Source organism: Phyllostomus discolor, chromosome 2 (genome assembly GCF_004126475.2).
Source record: "Phyllostomus discolor isolate MPI-MPIP mPhyDis1 chromosome 2, mPhyDis1.pri.v3, whole genome shotgun sequence".
Classification (NCBI taxonomy): Eukaryota; Metazoa; Chordata; class Mammalia; order Chiroptera; family Phyllostomidae; genus Phyllostomus; species Phyllostomus discolor.
Window position 1 is genome coordinate 48,034,872 of NC_040904.2, and position 15,103 is coordinate 48,049,974.

General features: G+C 38.7%; 1 protein-coding gene across 5 annotated transcripts in view; it reads left to right on the top strand.

The window, feature by feature from the left end:
- Positions 1-15,103, top strand: part of LOC114490441 (LIM domain containing preferred translocation partner in lipoma) — a 636,657-nt gene that overhangs the window by 454,953 nt on the left and 166,601 nt on the right. For all 5 annotated transcript variants that reach the window (XM_036017287.1, XM_036017288.1, XM_028504415.2 and 2 more), the window contains one exon: positions 14,640-14,766. In XM_036017287.1, coding sequence (XP_035873180.1) covers positions 14,640-14,766 — 127 coding nt within the window. The remainder of the gene's footprint in view (positions 1-14,639; positions 14,767-15,103) is intronic.

Here is a 15,103-nt window from a genome sequence, read left to right on the forward strand (position 1 = left end):
CATCTCATAAGTGAAACGAGGTGATCCTAATATTTTCTATGTACTCTCACATCTAGTTACTCATTCTTGTCCAAAAGTACTCTCTTTATATTGAGTAAATGTTGGAGGCTGTGTCCATATGCATTGTCCATTAAGCATTGTCAAGAGGATGAGGAATTGCTGAATGACCCAGGTTGATCACTATATTACATGTTTTTTCCCCTTTTTATTGAATTTACTGTGGTGACACTGGTTAACAAGATTTTGCCAGTTTCAGGTGCATAATTCTACAACACATCTTCTGTACACTGTATTCTATGTTTACCACCTTAAGTCAAGTCTCCATCCATCTCCTTTTATCCCCCGTATGTCTTCCTCTATCTGTCCCCAGCAATCACCACACCATCGTCTGTGTCCATGAGTTTTTTCTCTTTTTTTTCTTTTTGCTCTATCTTTCCTTCCCCTCACCCCATCTTCCCTACCTCAATAGCTGTCAGCCTGCTCTCTATCTATGAATGAGTCTGTCACTCTCTTGCCTATTAGTTTAGTTTGTTCATTAGATTCTGCATTTGTCTTTCTCTGACTGGCTTATTTCACTTAGCATCATGCTCCCCAGATTCGTCTATGCTGTCACAAAGGGTAAAGTTTTCATCCTTTTTTATAGCTGAGTAGTATACCATTGTGTAAATGTACCACACCTTTTTTATCCACTCATCTACTGATGGACATTTGGACTGCTTCCAGATCTTGGCAATTGTCAATTGTCAATAATGCTGCAGTGAACATAGGGGTGCATATATTCTTTCAGATTAGTGTTTCAGGTCTCTTCAGATAAATTCCCAGAAGTGGAATCACTGGGTCATAAGGCAGTTCCATATTTAATTTTCCTAGGTACTCCATACTGCTTTCCACAGTGGCTCCACCAGTCTGCATTCCCACCAACAGTGTGTGAAGGTTTCCCTTTCTCCACATCCTCACCAGTACTTGTTGTTGGTTCATTTATTGATGATAGCCATTCTGACAGGTGTGAGATGACATCTCATTGTGGTTTTGATTTGCATTCTCTGGTGATTAGCGACATTGAGCATCTTTTTTATGTCTCTTGGCCACCTGTAAGTCCTCTTTGGAGAAGTATCTACTCAGGTCCTTCGCCCATTTTTAATTGGATTTTTTTTGTTTTTTCAAAGAAAATAGTGGCTAATACAAAAGGAGCAAAGAGAAATTGAGGCCAGCTTGATTAGGACTGTGGACTCACCTGTTACAAAAAGCTCAGGGGGGCTGCAGAAACAGAAAAAACGCCCTTTGTCAGTCAGGGAAAAGGAACTTGCACAGGGATGGCACCAGCACAGCCTGGCAGAATCCTCTGTGGACCACATCTGTTTGTGCCAGCTGTTGTCAGTCTGTGTAGGCTCGCCAAGAATAACAGCAATGATTTTCACTTTACAGCAGCTTCCATCTTGGGATCTCAGAATGCTGCATAAATGTAGATTAGGGCTCCCAAAATTTGTTGCCAAAAATGGGCATACTTTATAAGGCATCAAGAATACATCACTGTTTTGAGAGGATCTTTTATGTGGAAAAAGGCTAAACTTGTTCAAAATTAGATCTGCTTTCCTGATTTGAGCTTTTTTCTTGATGTTATACTCATTTTCTCCTTGACCTTGGACTACTCAGTTCCCCTCCTTGACTCTCAGATTGTTTGCTTGTTTCTTTTTCATTAGTGAAGGGATTTAATCTACCACTAAATGATCTCCAGTGTTTCTTCTGTTTCTGAAACTCACAGTTAGTACAGGGGATCTAGAGTTACTCCCCAATAGACTACTGCTTGACACATTTTGGAGAGGCCCAAGTTCTTGCAGAATAGAATATTTTCATAGCCTTTTATGCTTGAGTAGACCATAATCCAGCTGAAAAAAAATATTATGTTGGTCACTAGGAAATGGCATTATCTTTTAGCTTTTCACATGAAAGCATATTGGTGTCTTTTACATGATTTTTCCCTTTTCCCACCTTGAAGTACAGTGCTATTTATCATTTCCTTTGAGTATTTGGAGATTTAGCATTAACCCTCCAGTTCATATCAGAGATTGATAAAGGGAAGTAGCCTTCAGAACAGCATTTCTTCTCCTCTCTTTGCATCATTAGTGAAGACATCAAAAACAGCCATGTCTCTCAAGGTCTTGTTCTCAGCCCCCCTCCATCAGAATTACCCAGAAAGCAAGTTACATCTTTATTAGCTGCCATTTTTCTGCACAAAGGAGATATAATGTCATAAAAAGCCGTACTTGTCCCTAAGAAAAGGTCCTTTGATAGTTCAGGACTTTGTGATATATGACTAAACCCCCCTAAATATTATGACCTAGAAGTAGATAGGTAATAAAATCCCTCTGAAAAAAATACAAATGGATTAAGAGGCTGAGGCTGTTGGTGTGGTGGTTAAGCATGCACTTTTTGGAGTTGGCAACTGGATTCAAACCCCAGGTCTCTGCTTACTGTCAAGGTGATCCTGCGCCTCAGTTTTCTCATGTGTAAAATCAAAGTAATAACCACCTTGTGGGGCTGCTGTGGTGATTACATGAGTTAAACTATATCGACCATTGTCTGGCCCCTCTGTATACTCAGTATATACATGAATTATTTTCAGTCTCATAAATTATAAATCAATTAATGTACAAAATTAACACACATATTTCTACCTTTCAGAGTTTATGGAAAAGGATGTTTCCTCAATAGAATTACTGTTGTCTGAGTCATGGTTGATGATCAGTGTGAAATACTAAATGCTGCTGGTCTTTAGATTTGCTTTCAGAGCATGACCCTTTTCCCCTCTGATGCGGTGCTAAGGAATGACACTGAGTCATTCCCATTCCCTCATCTACCTTCCTGCCACATTTGAAAGAAGTCATAGCTAGTTTTGACAGCCTGTGAGCATTCGGTACAAGCTATGAGCCCCTCTAAAATATTAGCACATTTCATGTATCATCTTAGGTATTACTCACAGTGGCCCTGACATGGAGGCATTCCCTCTCCCCTTCCAACCCCTTTTACAGATGAAAAAAAAACTATTGCTAAGAGAAATTTTTACAAACTTGTGAAATTTTATGCAAAATAAGTGCTATAACTTGGTGCTTGAACCAGCATTTTCTGCTTCCAAAGCCCACACTTTCTCCATTACACCACAATCAATGTTTCTGAAAGTAAGAGGGGCCACATTGATCTCCAGCCTCTGGTATAATTAGCATCATGCTTTAATCAGTGAGGTTGACTGTCTTGATTAACCTTTATGATAGATCATGTAAGTTTCATATTTCTAAATGAGTATATAGAGGCAGCTGTAAATTAGTGGAAAAACACTGAGCTTGGATCAGAAGACTCATGTTCAACTCCTGGCTCTCACTTACTATGGGTGTGATTTTGGCTAAGTCACTTAACACAGTCCCTTAACAAAACCAGTAACTTGATTTATTTCTTTATTTTAAAAAAATGCTCTTACACTGCAGAAAGTATTCAATTTCACCTGGTATGTGTGTGTCTTGCACCAGGGTTCCTTGTTGCCTGTAAGGGAACACAGAATGTGAAAGGTTTTCTCTTCCCTTCAAATTCTAACTCAAGGCCCTTATCATTTTGTTATGTTTCTGGTAAGCTTCAGGCTATTGGATTCCCTTGTTCCTCTGTATCCATATCATCTATTGATTTGTTCACATGATATTTATACAACACAGTGTATTTTTATACACATCTTTAAAGATAATAATTTGTTAATCAGTGCAGGCAGTAAATGGGTTATATGATCATTTTATAGATTAAGCAATTAATATTTAGTAAATGAAGCATCTTGCCCTGGGTCACATAATTGGTAAGTAGTGGATGTGGGATTTAAACCCAAGCAGGTAGCTCTTGGGGCTTATTCTCTTAAGTGTCTAAGCAGTACTGGTTGTCATCATACTGATGAAAAGTCAATGTTTTGCTTTGCTCTTTATTTCTCCCTCATGTGCCTTGATTTCCTGACTGAAATATATTAGGTTGGCCAAAAAGTACACTTAGTTTTTTTAGTAATATGAAAGACACGTTTTTTCATCTTCTCTGATAACTGTCTTGATTTGGATATTTGAGTATGTTGGGTGTCTCCCACGTGGCATAATGTTGATTGTTCTCAATTAATGTCTAGATTTGACCGCTATCAGTTTCACCTGGTCTACCCGACCATGGAGCATCATCCAGCAAGAAATCTCTAACACAAAACTTCGTAAACCACTTTTGACATGTTTGATCAGTCGCAGCACCTTCTCCATATACTATACAAATCTTTTTATTTGCATTTCAGTTCCGTTTTTACCTTTCTTGAAATAATGAAGCATAATATGCCAAAAATCTTGCTTATTTTCTTCCATCTTCAATATTAAAATGACTACACAAAAGTTCACTAATTTTGATAAGTATTTTTTTAAATACACATTGATAAGACAGCTGTCACAATACAGCCTAACAAAGTTGTTTTGAATGAAGTTAAAGACAACTAAGAGCTACTAGAGCTATCTTATGGGGGGAAAAAAAAACTTTATGGCCAACCCAATGTATTCCTTGAATTCGGTATATCTCACTTATCTTGATGTCTGGCTTAATGCCTAATTACTAGTACTGGTGGAAAATTTCATGTTCACCAGAGGACACAGTTTTCTACACTGTTGGAATACTCTGGAAGCGAGGACATTTACTTCCTTCCTCTTCTTCTTCTTGGGTTAGACCCAAGTTATCACTTTGTTATCATTTCCTACCATGTTATCACTTTGATTTGATTTTCACAGATCAAGCAAAAAACCCTCTGTTATTCTCATGGAGACACTTTGCCTGCCCACCTTCCAAGGCCCAGAAATCCAATGTGATCAGTGTGCATGTCAAAGTGGGGACTTGTTTGCCACAGGTGGCATTACTATTGAACAAAAAGCATGCCCTTTCTTTGTATCCAGAGTTACTTGGATCTCTGAGCAAAAACTTTCTGACTCAAATGAAAACTACCTTGTGTCAGGTGAAATACAGGGAGTTAACCATTTGTTTGCTGGTGTGCATTTCCCACGAAAAACTCAAAAACAGAAATTTACCTCAGCCATGGAAAGTGATGTACCAAGCGTCATATTTGCATATTAAAACCGAAAACTGATTTGCATGTTATTTCGGTGTCTGGTGTCACGTTCAGGCATCTGCCAAGCCCACTAGATAGAAACAGCTTATATAGTAGGAAAGTGTTTCTGTGCATATCAGATTGAAAATCTAGGTGTCTTTATTTTTTTCAACAATTTTTTTTTTCCTCACTTCAGGCTCTCCATTTTCTCCCAGCTTCATACCTGAAAATACCAATGAAAAGACTGAAAACCCATGTTTTATGATGAATATTTATTATTTCCTAAGGGTCATCTGTTGTTTACTATATTTTATTTATTTCATTTAAAAATTATAAAGAAAAGCCCTGACTAGAGAGTTACTCAGTGGATTGGACATCATCCCACAAACCGAAAGGTCGCAGGTTCAGGTCCCGGTCAGGGTACATGCCTGGGTTGTAGGCCAGGTGCTTGGTTGGTGGTCTGAGAGAGGCAACTGATGGGTGTTTCTCAGGCACATTGATGTTTTTCTCCCTGTCTTTCTCCTTTTCTTCCCCTCTCTCTCTGAAAAATAAATAAATAAATAAAATCTTAAAAAATAAAAATTATAAAGAAAAATTTAAATGACTCATAATCCCATTAGTTCACCTCATCTGTTATTTTTTGGTATATTTCCTTCTAGTATCTGTTTTTATACACACATATAGACAACACACACTGCCACTATTGCCCATACAGCATGGGGTGGAAGTGGGTTTACAGTTATTCACATGGACAAATAACACAAAAATTAATAAATAATACAAGTATGAACTGTGTTTCACATATTCACAACTGTAAACCTACTTTTGCCCCACACTGTATATAACTATGCATTTGTAATGAGCAGATTTTAATAACAGCCTTTTTTAATATAATGACAAACATTGTGAGACAGTCTCAATAGCTATAAACATGAAGCTAATATAAAGTAACTGTTGAATGGCAACTGGGATTCTGGGGTTACTGCTACTCGTCTTCCCTACTTCTTACCTACCAGACCATCCGTGACTGGGCCTTTTCTGCCTGGAGCTCATCTGGAAAACCATCAGGGGAGGCTGGTTTGCTCTGAATAGTCAAACACGAGCCCTGCTTTACTATTCACCGTGGGTCATCAAAGGCTAGGGTGTAGAAAGGTTGACAATTTGGAGAGGCAGCAAAGCATACAGTCACCAAATGCCATGCATTTCAAGGCTTATAGTTAAAAGCAGAGTAATTCTCTTGCTAAAAAATGTGAAATTCAGATATACTACACTGAAGTACTTTATTAACAAATAAGAAAGTGGAATGTTATTGAAAAGATGTTATCACTCTGCAAACATTCCACTACCAAGAAGAAAATCTTTGCTAGTGGTTTGTAAGTTGTTCATCACGGTAATAATAACTGCCATTTACTTGATAGTTAGTGTTTTACAAAGCTTCTTCACGTGAGTTGGATGTCATTATCTTCTAGTTTAGCGATAAGAAAATCAACAATGAGAATCAAACCTTGGGGGACCTAAAATTGTTCCCTAGATATTAGACCTAGAAATATGCATGTTCCAGGCCCAAGCACTCCTGAGGCTGCCTTGATGCATGGAAACTGAGAGTGACGGGTGTGGAGAGAGGCCACTTTCTCTCATCTCAGCCTCTGTCATCATATCACCCTTGTGTGCAAACCCCATAGAACCTTTCATGGACACCAGCGCTTTCCCTTGGCTGCTGGTAACATGCAGCAATTTCACCACGCTGTGATTCAGAATTAGTGCTTATTGGCTATGATTCCAAATTTGGCTTAGGAAAGTTGATTTAGTGGCATCAATGCATAGCATGGGAAAAGGAATATGAAAAAGAGGCTGTAAGAAAACCAGGTTTGTGAAAGTTGGAGACTATTTGGAATAGATTTCAAAGCTAGAATTGAAGTTTTAAAGTCAAGTGTTGCTGGGTCTTTTTCATTGGGCATTTACAATTTTATTCTCCAAGAAAATGGAAGTTATGATAAGAAGAACTAAGAGCATGCTTTTCTACTCCCATGAAACTGTTTTTCTACTCCTTCTCTGTGGCCCTCTGCTATTAACCTGAAGCAGAGAGGATGTCCAGCAAATTGTCTGCCCTTGGTTTGAAGAGCTGCTCCTTCCATTAAACAGTGAGACATTGAGGACAGAGTAGGGTAATTCAGTGAAAATCAGAAAGTAGAAGCAGCCTCAGGAAATTGCAAATTGCAAACTTGACACAGTTAAATGGGAGGGGAAAAAACAATGAAAATATCAGAAATATATTTTTTTCTGGCAGGCTTTCAGCTCCAAAATGGGGCTAATTCTACCTTTTGAAAGAAGATAATTTCCATGTTTCTTTTTCAAGAACATATAATTGAAGTTATTTTCCCTCTGAGAGAAGAAACCTCTTGTACATCATTACCAACGGACAAGAAAAATGAGCAGCTCTGGTACCCAGAGTGATAGAGTATTCATTATCATGTAATGTCTCTGAATATCTTGGCTACCTTTTCCCAGTATTTTATCTGCCTGGGCCATGCTTTTCTGGTGAGGCTGAGATTTGCAATGAGTTCAAGTAATCTAGCACTATGTAACGAGGAAATCAATAGCAGGTAAGGACTCACAAGAGAAAAAAAATGACCCACTTCGAGGTCAATATCAGAGTAACACAAGAGATATTGGGTAGCCATTTTTTTAAATGGATCCTTACCACATATATTAAAATAGTTAAATTGCTGGTAACAGTGACTCAGGGTGATGGTTGTTCTTTCAGGGGTGTCATCCCCTGTTTGTACCTTAGTGCTGGCTATATACCATGCTTCCTTTTCTCTTTCGGTGGGACGGTGGAATTCTTCTCTCTCCACCCAAGGAGCATGGTGGTAGGAGAGTGCGGTTAACCTTGGTATGTTTCTGATCTCATGTCCTGCGTGCAGTGAAAGTTCAGTGGGCTGCAGAAACCCTGTAACCTGCTGGCTGCTTACTAAGATTCAGAATGCTGAATGAAGTTTTAGATTGTTTCACGGGATGCTGACAAGTGATTCAAATTCTCTTCTAAATGGAAATCTCTGTAATAATGAGGTTTCCACTTACTAATTGTGACCACTTTTATAGATTATAAAGTGTACATAATATGAATATCTGTGATTTCACTATATAAATCTGTAATGACATGTGCCCTGAGTATTATAGACACAAAAATACGATAGAATCAAAGGAATCTTTGAAAACATCATTTTCCATACAAGTAAACTAAGGCTCAGGGAATAGAAATGATTTTATCAAAATTATGGGACAAATTAAAGGCAGAGTTAAGATCAGAGAGATAAATAAGTATCCTGCACTTGTGGGTCCCTGTGTAAGAATGCCTTGAAGTGTTACATAAATATGATAGATATTGTTGTTTGTATTATTCTTAATCTGGTGATTCTCTTGTTCACAGATGACTCTGTCCATGTGTACTTTGCTCACAGAAACAGTCCTCATTTTTGCACAGTCTCACCCATGACATTTGCCAGGGACCTAGATCCAAATTTGGCTGCAGTATTCATATTAAGCCTTCCCTGGAATGATCATCCGCTAGGTGCCTACCAAAGAAAGAACCTTGGCAGAGAAAAACCAGGTGCAGATACCTGAACATTTTCTGATTCCTGATAACTTTGTGTCAGGAAAAAGAAATTATATGATCTTAATATCTAAGCAAAAAGATCTTCATTGTAGAGAAAGGAAAATATAGAAAAATATGAAAAGGGTATTAAACCACTGCCCATCACTTTCAACCATTAACCTTTGAGCACACTTCTGTCCAAGCTCCCTTCTGTAAGTGACAGCTTGAGACAGGCCTGCCTGGACAGTGTGGATGGCTCTCCTCCACCGAGTCATCACCTTCCTTCCTGTACTTCATATGTCCACATCTAATGTAGTCTGGTTGTGCACTCAGAAAGAAGAGGCAACAGTTTTTTGTGAGCAGTTAGCAGTCTTTGCCTCACTTTGTAAATATCACAATCCTTTTAAAACATACTAGCCATTAAATTACCCATAAATACCATGATGTCTGTTTGCACTTTTTTAAGGCATCATTGGCCTTGGTGTTTGAGATGTTTCCTAATATGCGTATTTTGGAAGCATGGCTTTAATAAAGTCAGTCTTGACATTGACCATAGCCCATTTCTCTGTCCCTCCTCTATTTCTTAACATTTTTTGCTAAAATATTCTTTTAATATATACTGTTCTTGGAATGTCCTCCCCTCCCCTCCCCCCCCCTTCTCTCCTCTTTCTCTCCCTCCCTTCATCCCTCCTTCCTGCCCTCCCTCCCTCCCTCTCTCACCCCCCTTACATCTGGTGAAATCCAATGTATCCTTCAAGATCAAACTAAGAGGACATGAGATTTCTGGCAGCTTTCTTCCACCTCAGAACACTGAATTCATACCTGTGTTTTAGTACATGCACTTTATTGTAATTATCTATTTTCGTGTCTCTTCCTTCTTAAACTGTGACTTGTCAGAGGCAGGAATCCTGAATAATTTGACTTTATAATGATAGTGCCTGGCACTTGGCAATTTCTTAGAAAAGGCATGTTAAAAGAATTTTAAAGGAGTTCACTAAAATCTATTTCTCAGTAACTCACCTGGGGGTCACACAACATATCTTGCCTGTAAGCATTTCAAAGAACACACATACTGGTGATTAATATTGATACTTACAAGAACATTTTTTTCTTAGAAAAGGTTGGAGGCTTTGTTTATATTTGTTTTAAAGTGCCATTCTGTCACTATTTAGCAGTAAACCTCCGCTCTGAAAATATCCTTGCTTAGAGAATAGGGGTCGGTAGATAAAACTCCAAGTTATTACAGAGTAACAAAGCTACACGGGCCCGGAGAGGGTGATGTCGGGGGCCCCGAGAGGCCCTGCGGTGTAGCAGAGCAAGCCCCGCGTGGCGCACCTGGTTTCAGTCGGGGCTCGCTGTTTCTCAGGGCTGCTCCTTCACACAGGGTCGCTCACTTCTCTTCTCCAAACCTCAGTTCTTCATAAGATAGGACCACAGATCGTATGGGGCTGTTTTATAAACACTTGAGATTACATGGATGTGAAGGCAGGCACCTTGCAACGGGGCATATAAGTATGAGGAATTGTTATACCGCAGTGAATAGACTGCTGATACTATTTACCTTTCTACTTTTGAAAAAATAAAATAATGCAACCCCTTTCACCACATGAATTTTTATGTATGTTCTATTACCAGCTGTGATGCTAGAAGCTACTTGGTAAAAATAAGTTGTACACAGTTACTAATTTTTTTAGGACATGTTGAGTCCTGAGTACTACTGAGAGAGAGAAATGAAAAGGAAGGGGTCTCTTCATCCCAGTGAAAAAAGCGCTGCACTACTACTTAATGAAACTTGAATCCTGAGGAAAGTGCTAGGCTATGTCTTCTTCGGTGTGAGAAACAAGTGGAAACTGAGGAGCCTGTGTTTTATCTATATTATTCCATGGATGTTATGTATTATGCATTGAAGTGTGCGTGTGTGTATGTGTGTGCGTTTGGTGGGAGTTGGGGTTTGTCTAGCCAAATAAGTTTCAGAAACATTGGAACAGATGATCTCTTGGTATTTCTCCTCATGAAAAATACCAGAAATCCCAGGTCAGCATTATATGAGATTAGAATCTAAAAGAAAAGAGTCTTCCCAAATGTGTTATTTCAGAAACAGTAACACACACAAATAGGAAGATGTTTTTGATGAATAAAATGAATGGTATATTTTTCTTAAAATCTGTGAAGTACTGACAAGGAAAGTACTCTGAAATTATAGAGCTGTATTTGAAATGCAAGTGCTAATCGTAGAATTTGAATTGCTTAGATTTGTGGAGCACAGACTTCGCCTTCTTGTTGCCTTTACTTAGGTTGAAAGGGAAGCAGATATTAGGCTCAAACAATGACAAAATGTGTCTGTTACTGGAGAGTCCCCCCCTAAGACTAGAGACACAGATTATCAGGTTTTCTTTAATAGTTGTTGATTTAAATTAGAACAGCCAGCACCATTAATATTAGAGGTAATATTTCATATTTTCTAGCAATTTTTCTATGGGATGCAATATTTGGTTGGAAAAAATGCATGGAATTTGGAGTCAGGTGTCACCATATTTGGGCTCAAGCTCTTTCTTTTTGCAAGTCTGGAAAACAGAATGTAGGTTATTTTCTCATCCTTATCTTCATTGATCACCTGAACTAAGATAATCCCCTCCCTCAAAGGCAGTTTGGGGAATCCAAAGAGAGTCCCTTTGTTACCCTGGGCTGAGAGCAGTTAAATTCTCTATACAGCGTAAAAGGCAAGCTGTTTCATTTTAATACTCGCAGACTGTAAGATAACTTTATCAAGCCCATTCTCCAGAAGGGAATCTGAAGCTATGAAAGGTTCAGAAGCTCACCTAGTCTCAGTAATAGTTCAGTCTCTGTCTCTAACCATATTGGCAGTGTGGCATACATAGTATATCCCTTCACTACCACTGGCCACAAATGTATCATGGGAGACTCACACCTCACTCCAGTCTCCTCGAGCTTCCGTCATCCTCCTCTCCAGAGAGAACTTTATAATCTGGTTAGCTCCCTCCCCTGTTGAGAATCCCTACTGCAGTCTCTAAGGTCTGGGTGCTCCTACCGGTGGGTCTTTAGATATATTCCCAGTGGTCTATGAAATTTCTGACATTGTAAGTAATTGTACTAAAAATTACAGTATATAATTGTAAATTGGAATTTTAGGTGTATCTTTATGGATGCCATTCTCTGCCCAAAGACAGGTTAGCTCATCAGATTTCAGAGCTGTCCCTGGTCTCACATAGGCCTATAGCCCGAGCCCACGGGGAGCCCTAAGCCCCTCAGTGAGGCACGGCAGCTCTTAACTGATTCTTCTGTCTTAAACACCACACCGCTGTCCCCTCTCCCACCAATCTGCTCCTGACCTCTGACATCTGACCTTTCGCTCCTCTCAGAATTCCCCATTTGATCCCACTTAGAAGCCAGTTCAAAAGGTTCATTAATATCCAGCATATCTTGATTGTTTGATTCATCACATTTAAAAAGTTACAGTTCATGAATTGCAGAAGCACAGTTCCACACTATAAAATAAACAAACTTAAAAAGTGAAAGCCCACCAGTATTCCAACCCGAGATAATCCTCTTTAACACTTGAGTATAGGTCTTTTCAGGCCCTTTTCATTTCCTGGGTATAGATCTGCAGATAATTAAGCTGGTCTTCCTTTACAAAAGTGAGACCTCCATTTAGATATTCTGTTATTGGATCTGTTTAATTGATAAGATACTGAGATTATCTTTTCACACTTGTATGTGTAAGTTTGTAAAGTTTCTTTTAAAGCTTGTTCATGTTTCACTGTATGTATCTGCCATTGTCTATTTAGGTGGTCTCTTACCAGTAGATACACAATTACATTATTCTTTATTCTCTCAAATATAGTTCCTGGGACCAGCCTTGGTCATATAATTCTATGTTTTTGTATGAGTATTTCTATAAAATTTTCCTAGAAGTAGGCAGCATGTGTGCAATGTAAAGTTTAATAACACTAGCAAATCATTCCTCCATTGTTCATGTCTATATACAGTCCTACCAGTATACTGTGCTTTTTTATAATCAATAATTTGTACACATTTCTCACCCCCACTAGACTCCAATCCCCTCAAAGACAAAGGCTGTCTAACATATCTTTGTGTCCCTTCCCCATGCTTTGATGCTTGCAGAGGGTACACAAAACAGACAGTAAGAAGGAGTGGATACCTATTAAGTGAAAGAAATGAATGACCCAATAGTTTCTTTAACTCTCACACCAATTCTATAGGCAGGCATTATTTGCAGCTTAGATGAGGCCCTGAATTTAACATGATGTTTATTGAATGAGTGCACTACTGAGTGAGTCTAAGATGGGCTCTTATCCTGGCTTCATCACAATTAGCCCTGCCCTGAATTTTCTGGGTGTCAGGTTTCTTATCTCACAATGAGTACATGGAGGTAATGATTCTTCAGATCCTGGCAGGCAGCTCTAATTTTTGCCTCTGCCTCCTGCCACATATCATAGATTTTCACTGCTTTGAAACTCCAACCCAAATTATCCAACAGTGAAATCAAATCCTGGAGGTGAGGTTAGTGGCAAACAAAAAAATTCTTGGCATTTTCAGCCCTCTGTCTTAACCACCGAACCACTTGTACTCCAACCTTCTGTACATTTTAAAAACCTAAAAATGGATAACAGTTCTAGAGAAAAGGCCAAATAGGTAGCAATCAATAATTTTACATATATTTAGAACACCTTTCATGCCTTAGATATCACACAAATAGTCAATATCCATCTTGAAGTTGTTGAAATAAATGTTGGTAGTAAGAGTGAAACATTTATACAGGGATTTGTTCTTTGCTGGATTTTCACATCCAAACCCTCATTTAGTACAATGAAGATAACTGGTGAATGAATATGCAAGTTTTGTTGAACTAATTCTTGTAATGCATAACCATAAAGGAAAAGCATCCCCACCCTCATCTCTGCCTAGTAGTGATGATGGACATCATCATTATTTCTAAACCTTTTGTAACATTCTTTCTGTTTTTAACACTTTGATCAAAGATGTTGAGGTGTGACATGGGAAGTGGTCAGTGTCATAATCTTGCAAAGGAAAATATAGTGAATTCCCTTTTATTTATGCAGCACAGAGTGATTTTACATCGGGCATCTGGACTTCCTTCTTTCTCTACTTTGGATTCTTGGTTGGTCACCTGAAGTGCTCTTTCTCTGGTCACTTGATTCCCTTACGTTGCTGGAATTCTGGCTCACCCACTGGTTAAAATACCAGCCCAGTGTCAGTGCTACCAATTTACCCTCCCCATCTGAGATCTAGCTGGTCCCAGTGCTAGAAAAGTATTACTCAACCTTGGCTAGAGCACAGGGAAGGCCCTTCACTTTCTGGACACCTATATTCAATAGATGTGTTTTAGTTTCTATCTGAAACAGTATAAATAGTCCATAAATATACAACTGCTAGGAGCTCCTTATGCCACCTTAATATGAGACTCTTCTTTTAGCTGAATAAATCCTGGTCTCTGTCACCACCTGTCCTCTGGATTCTTCCTCTCAGGCTACAGGAGAGGTCACCTTTGTACCTTGACTGTGTACTTTCTATAGTTGCTTTATCCTTAATTATTGATGTGCCTTTATCTCTCATTTCTCTATGAATTCCTTAAGAGGGAGACTCAATCTATTTATCTTTTTAATAAATATTCAACTGGTGCACCATGACTTCTAGCAATTATTGAATGAAATTGAGTCGTACTGTTGTAAACATAGATTTCTAAAGCCTGACAGATGATTTCAATAGAAAAGGCAAGTGTTGTGTCCAAGGTCAGGCCCTGAATAGCCAATAAAACCATTTCTAAAACTCAGGACTCCTAATAGCCATGTCCAGTGCTTTTTCCTCTACAATGTAAATACTTCCTGATTGTCTTAGTTGATGTCTAGATTGTATCTAAAGGACTACGTGGTTTTTGCCTTACAGGGTGGACAAACAGGGTCAAAGGGACCTCCAGCTGCTCCTCCCTCATTCCGCCCAGAAGATGAGCTGGAGCACCTGACCAAGAAGATGCTGTATGACATGGAAAACCCACCTGCTGATGAATACTTTGGTGAGTGGGTTCTAGAGCTGTCTTCTGAAGCAAATGCCTTGTTCTATTAATATTTTCCTTAATTAGTAAGTATGATTATTATCAGCTCCAATGATAAAGGATTTCAGTATGGATTTATTGGAGTTGGTAATTCATATGCACACAATTAAGTGTTCTGGAAATTGCTTTTTGAGAGTCTACTGTAAGTGTGATATTTGTGTGGCTTTGACTAAATTCTCAGAGGTACAGCAGAATTTCATGAAACACAAGTTTGATTTAAAACTTAATTTTTGATAATTTATTAGCTTCTTCTTAGGCAGAAATAGGACTTTTGTGTGTGTTCAGGTCTCAGTAGTAA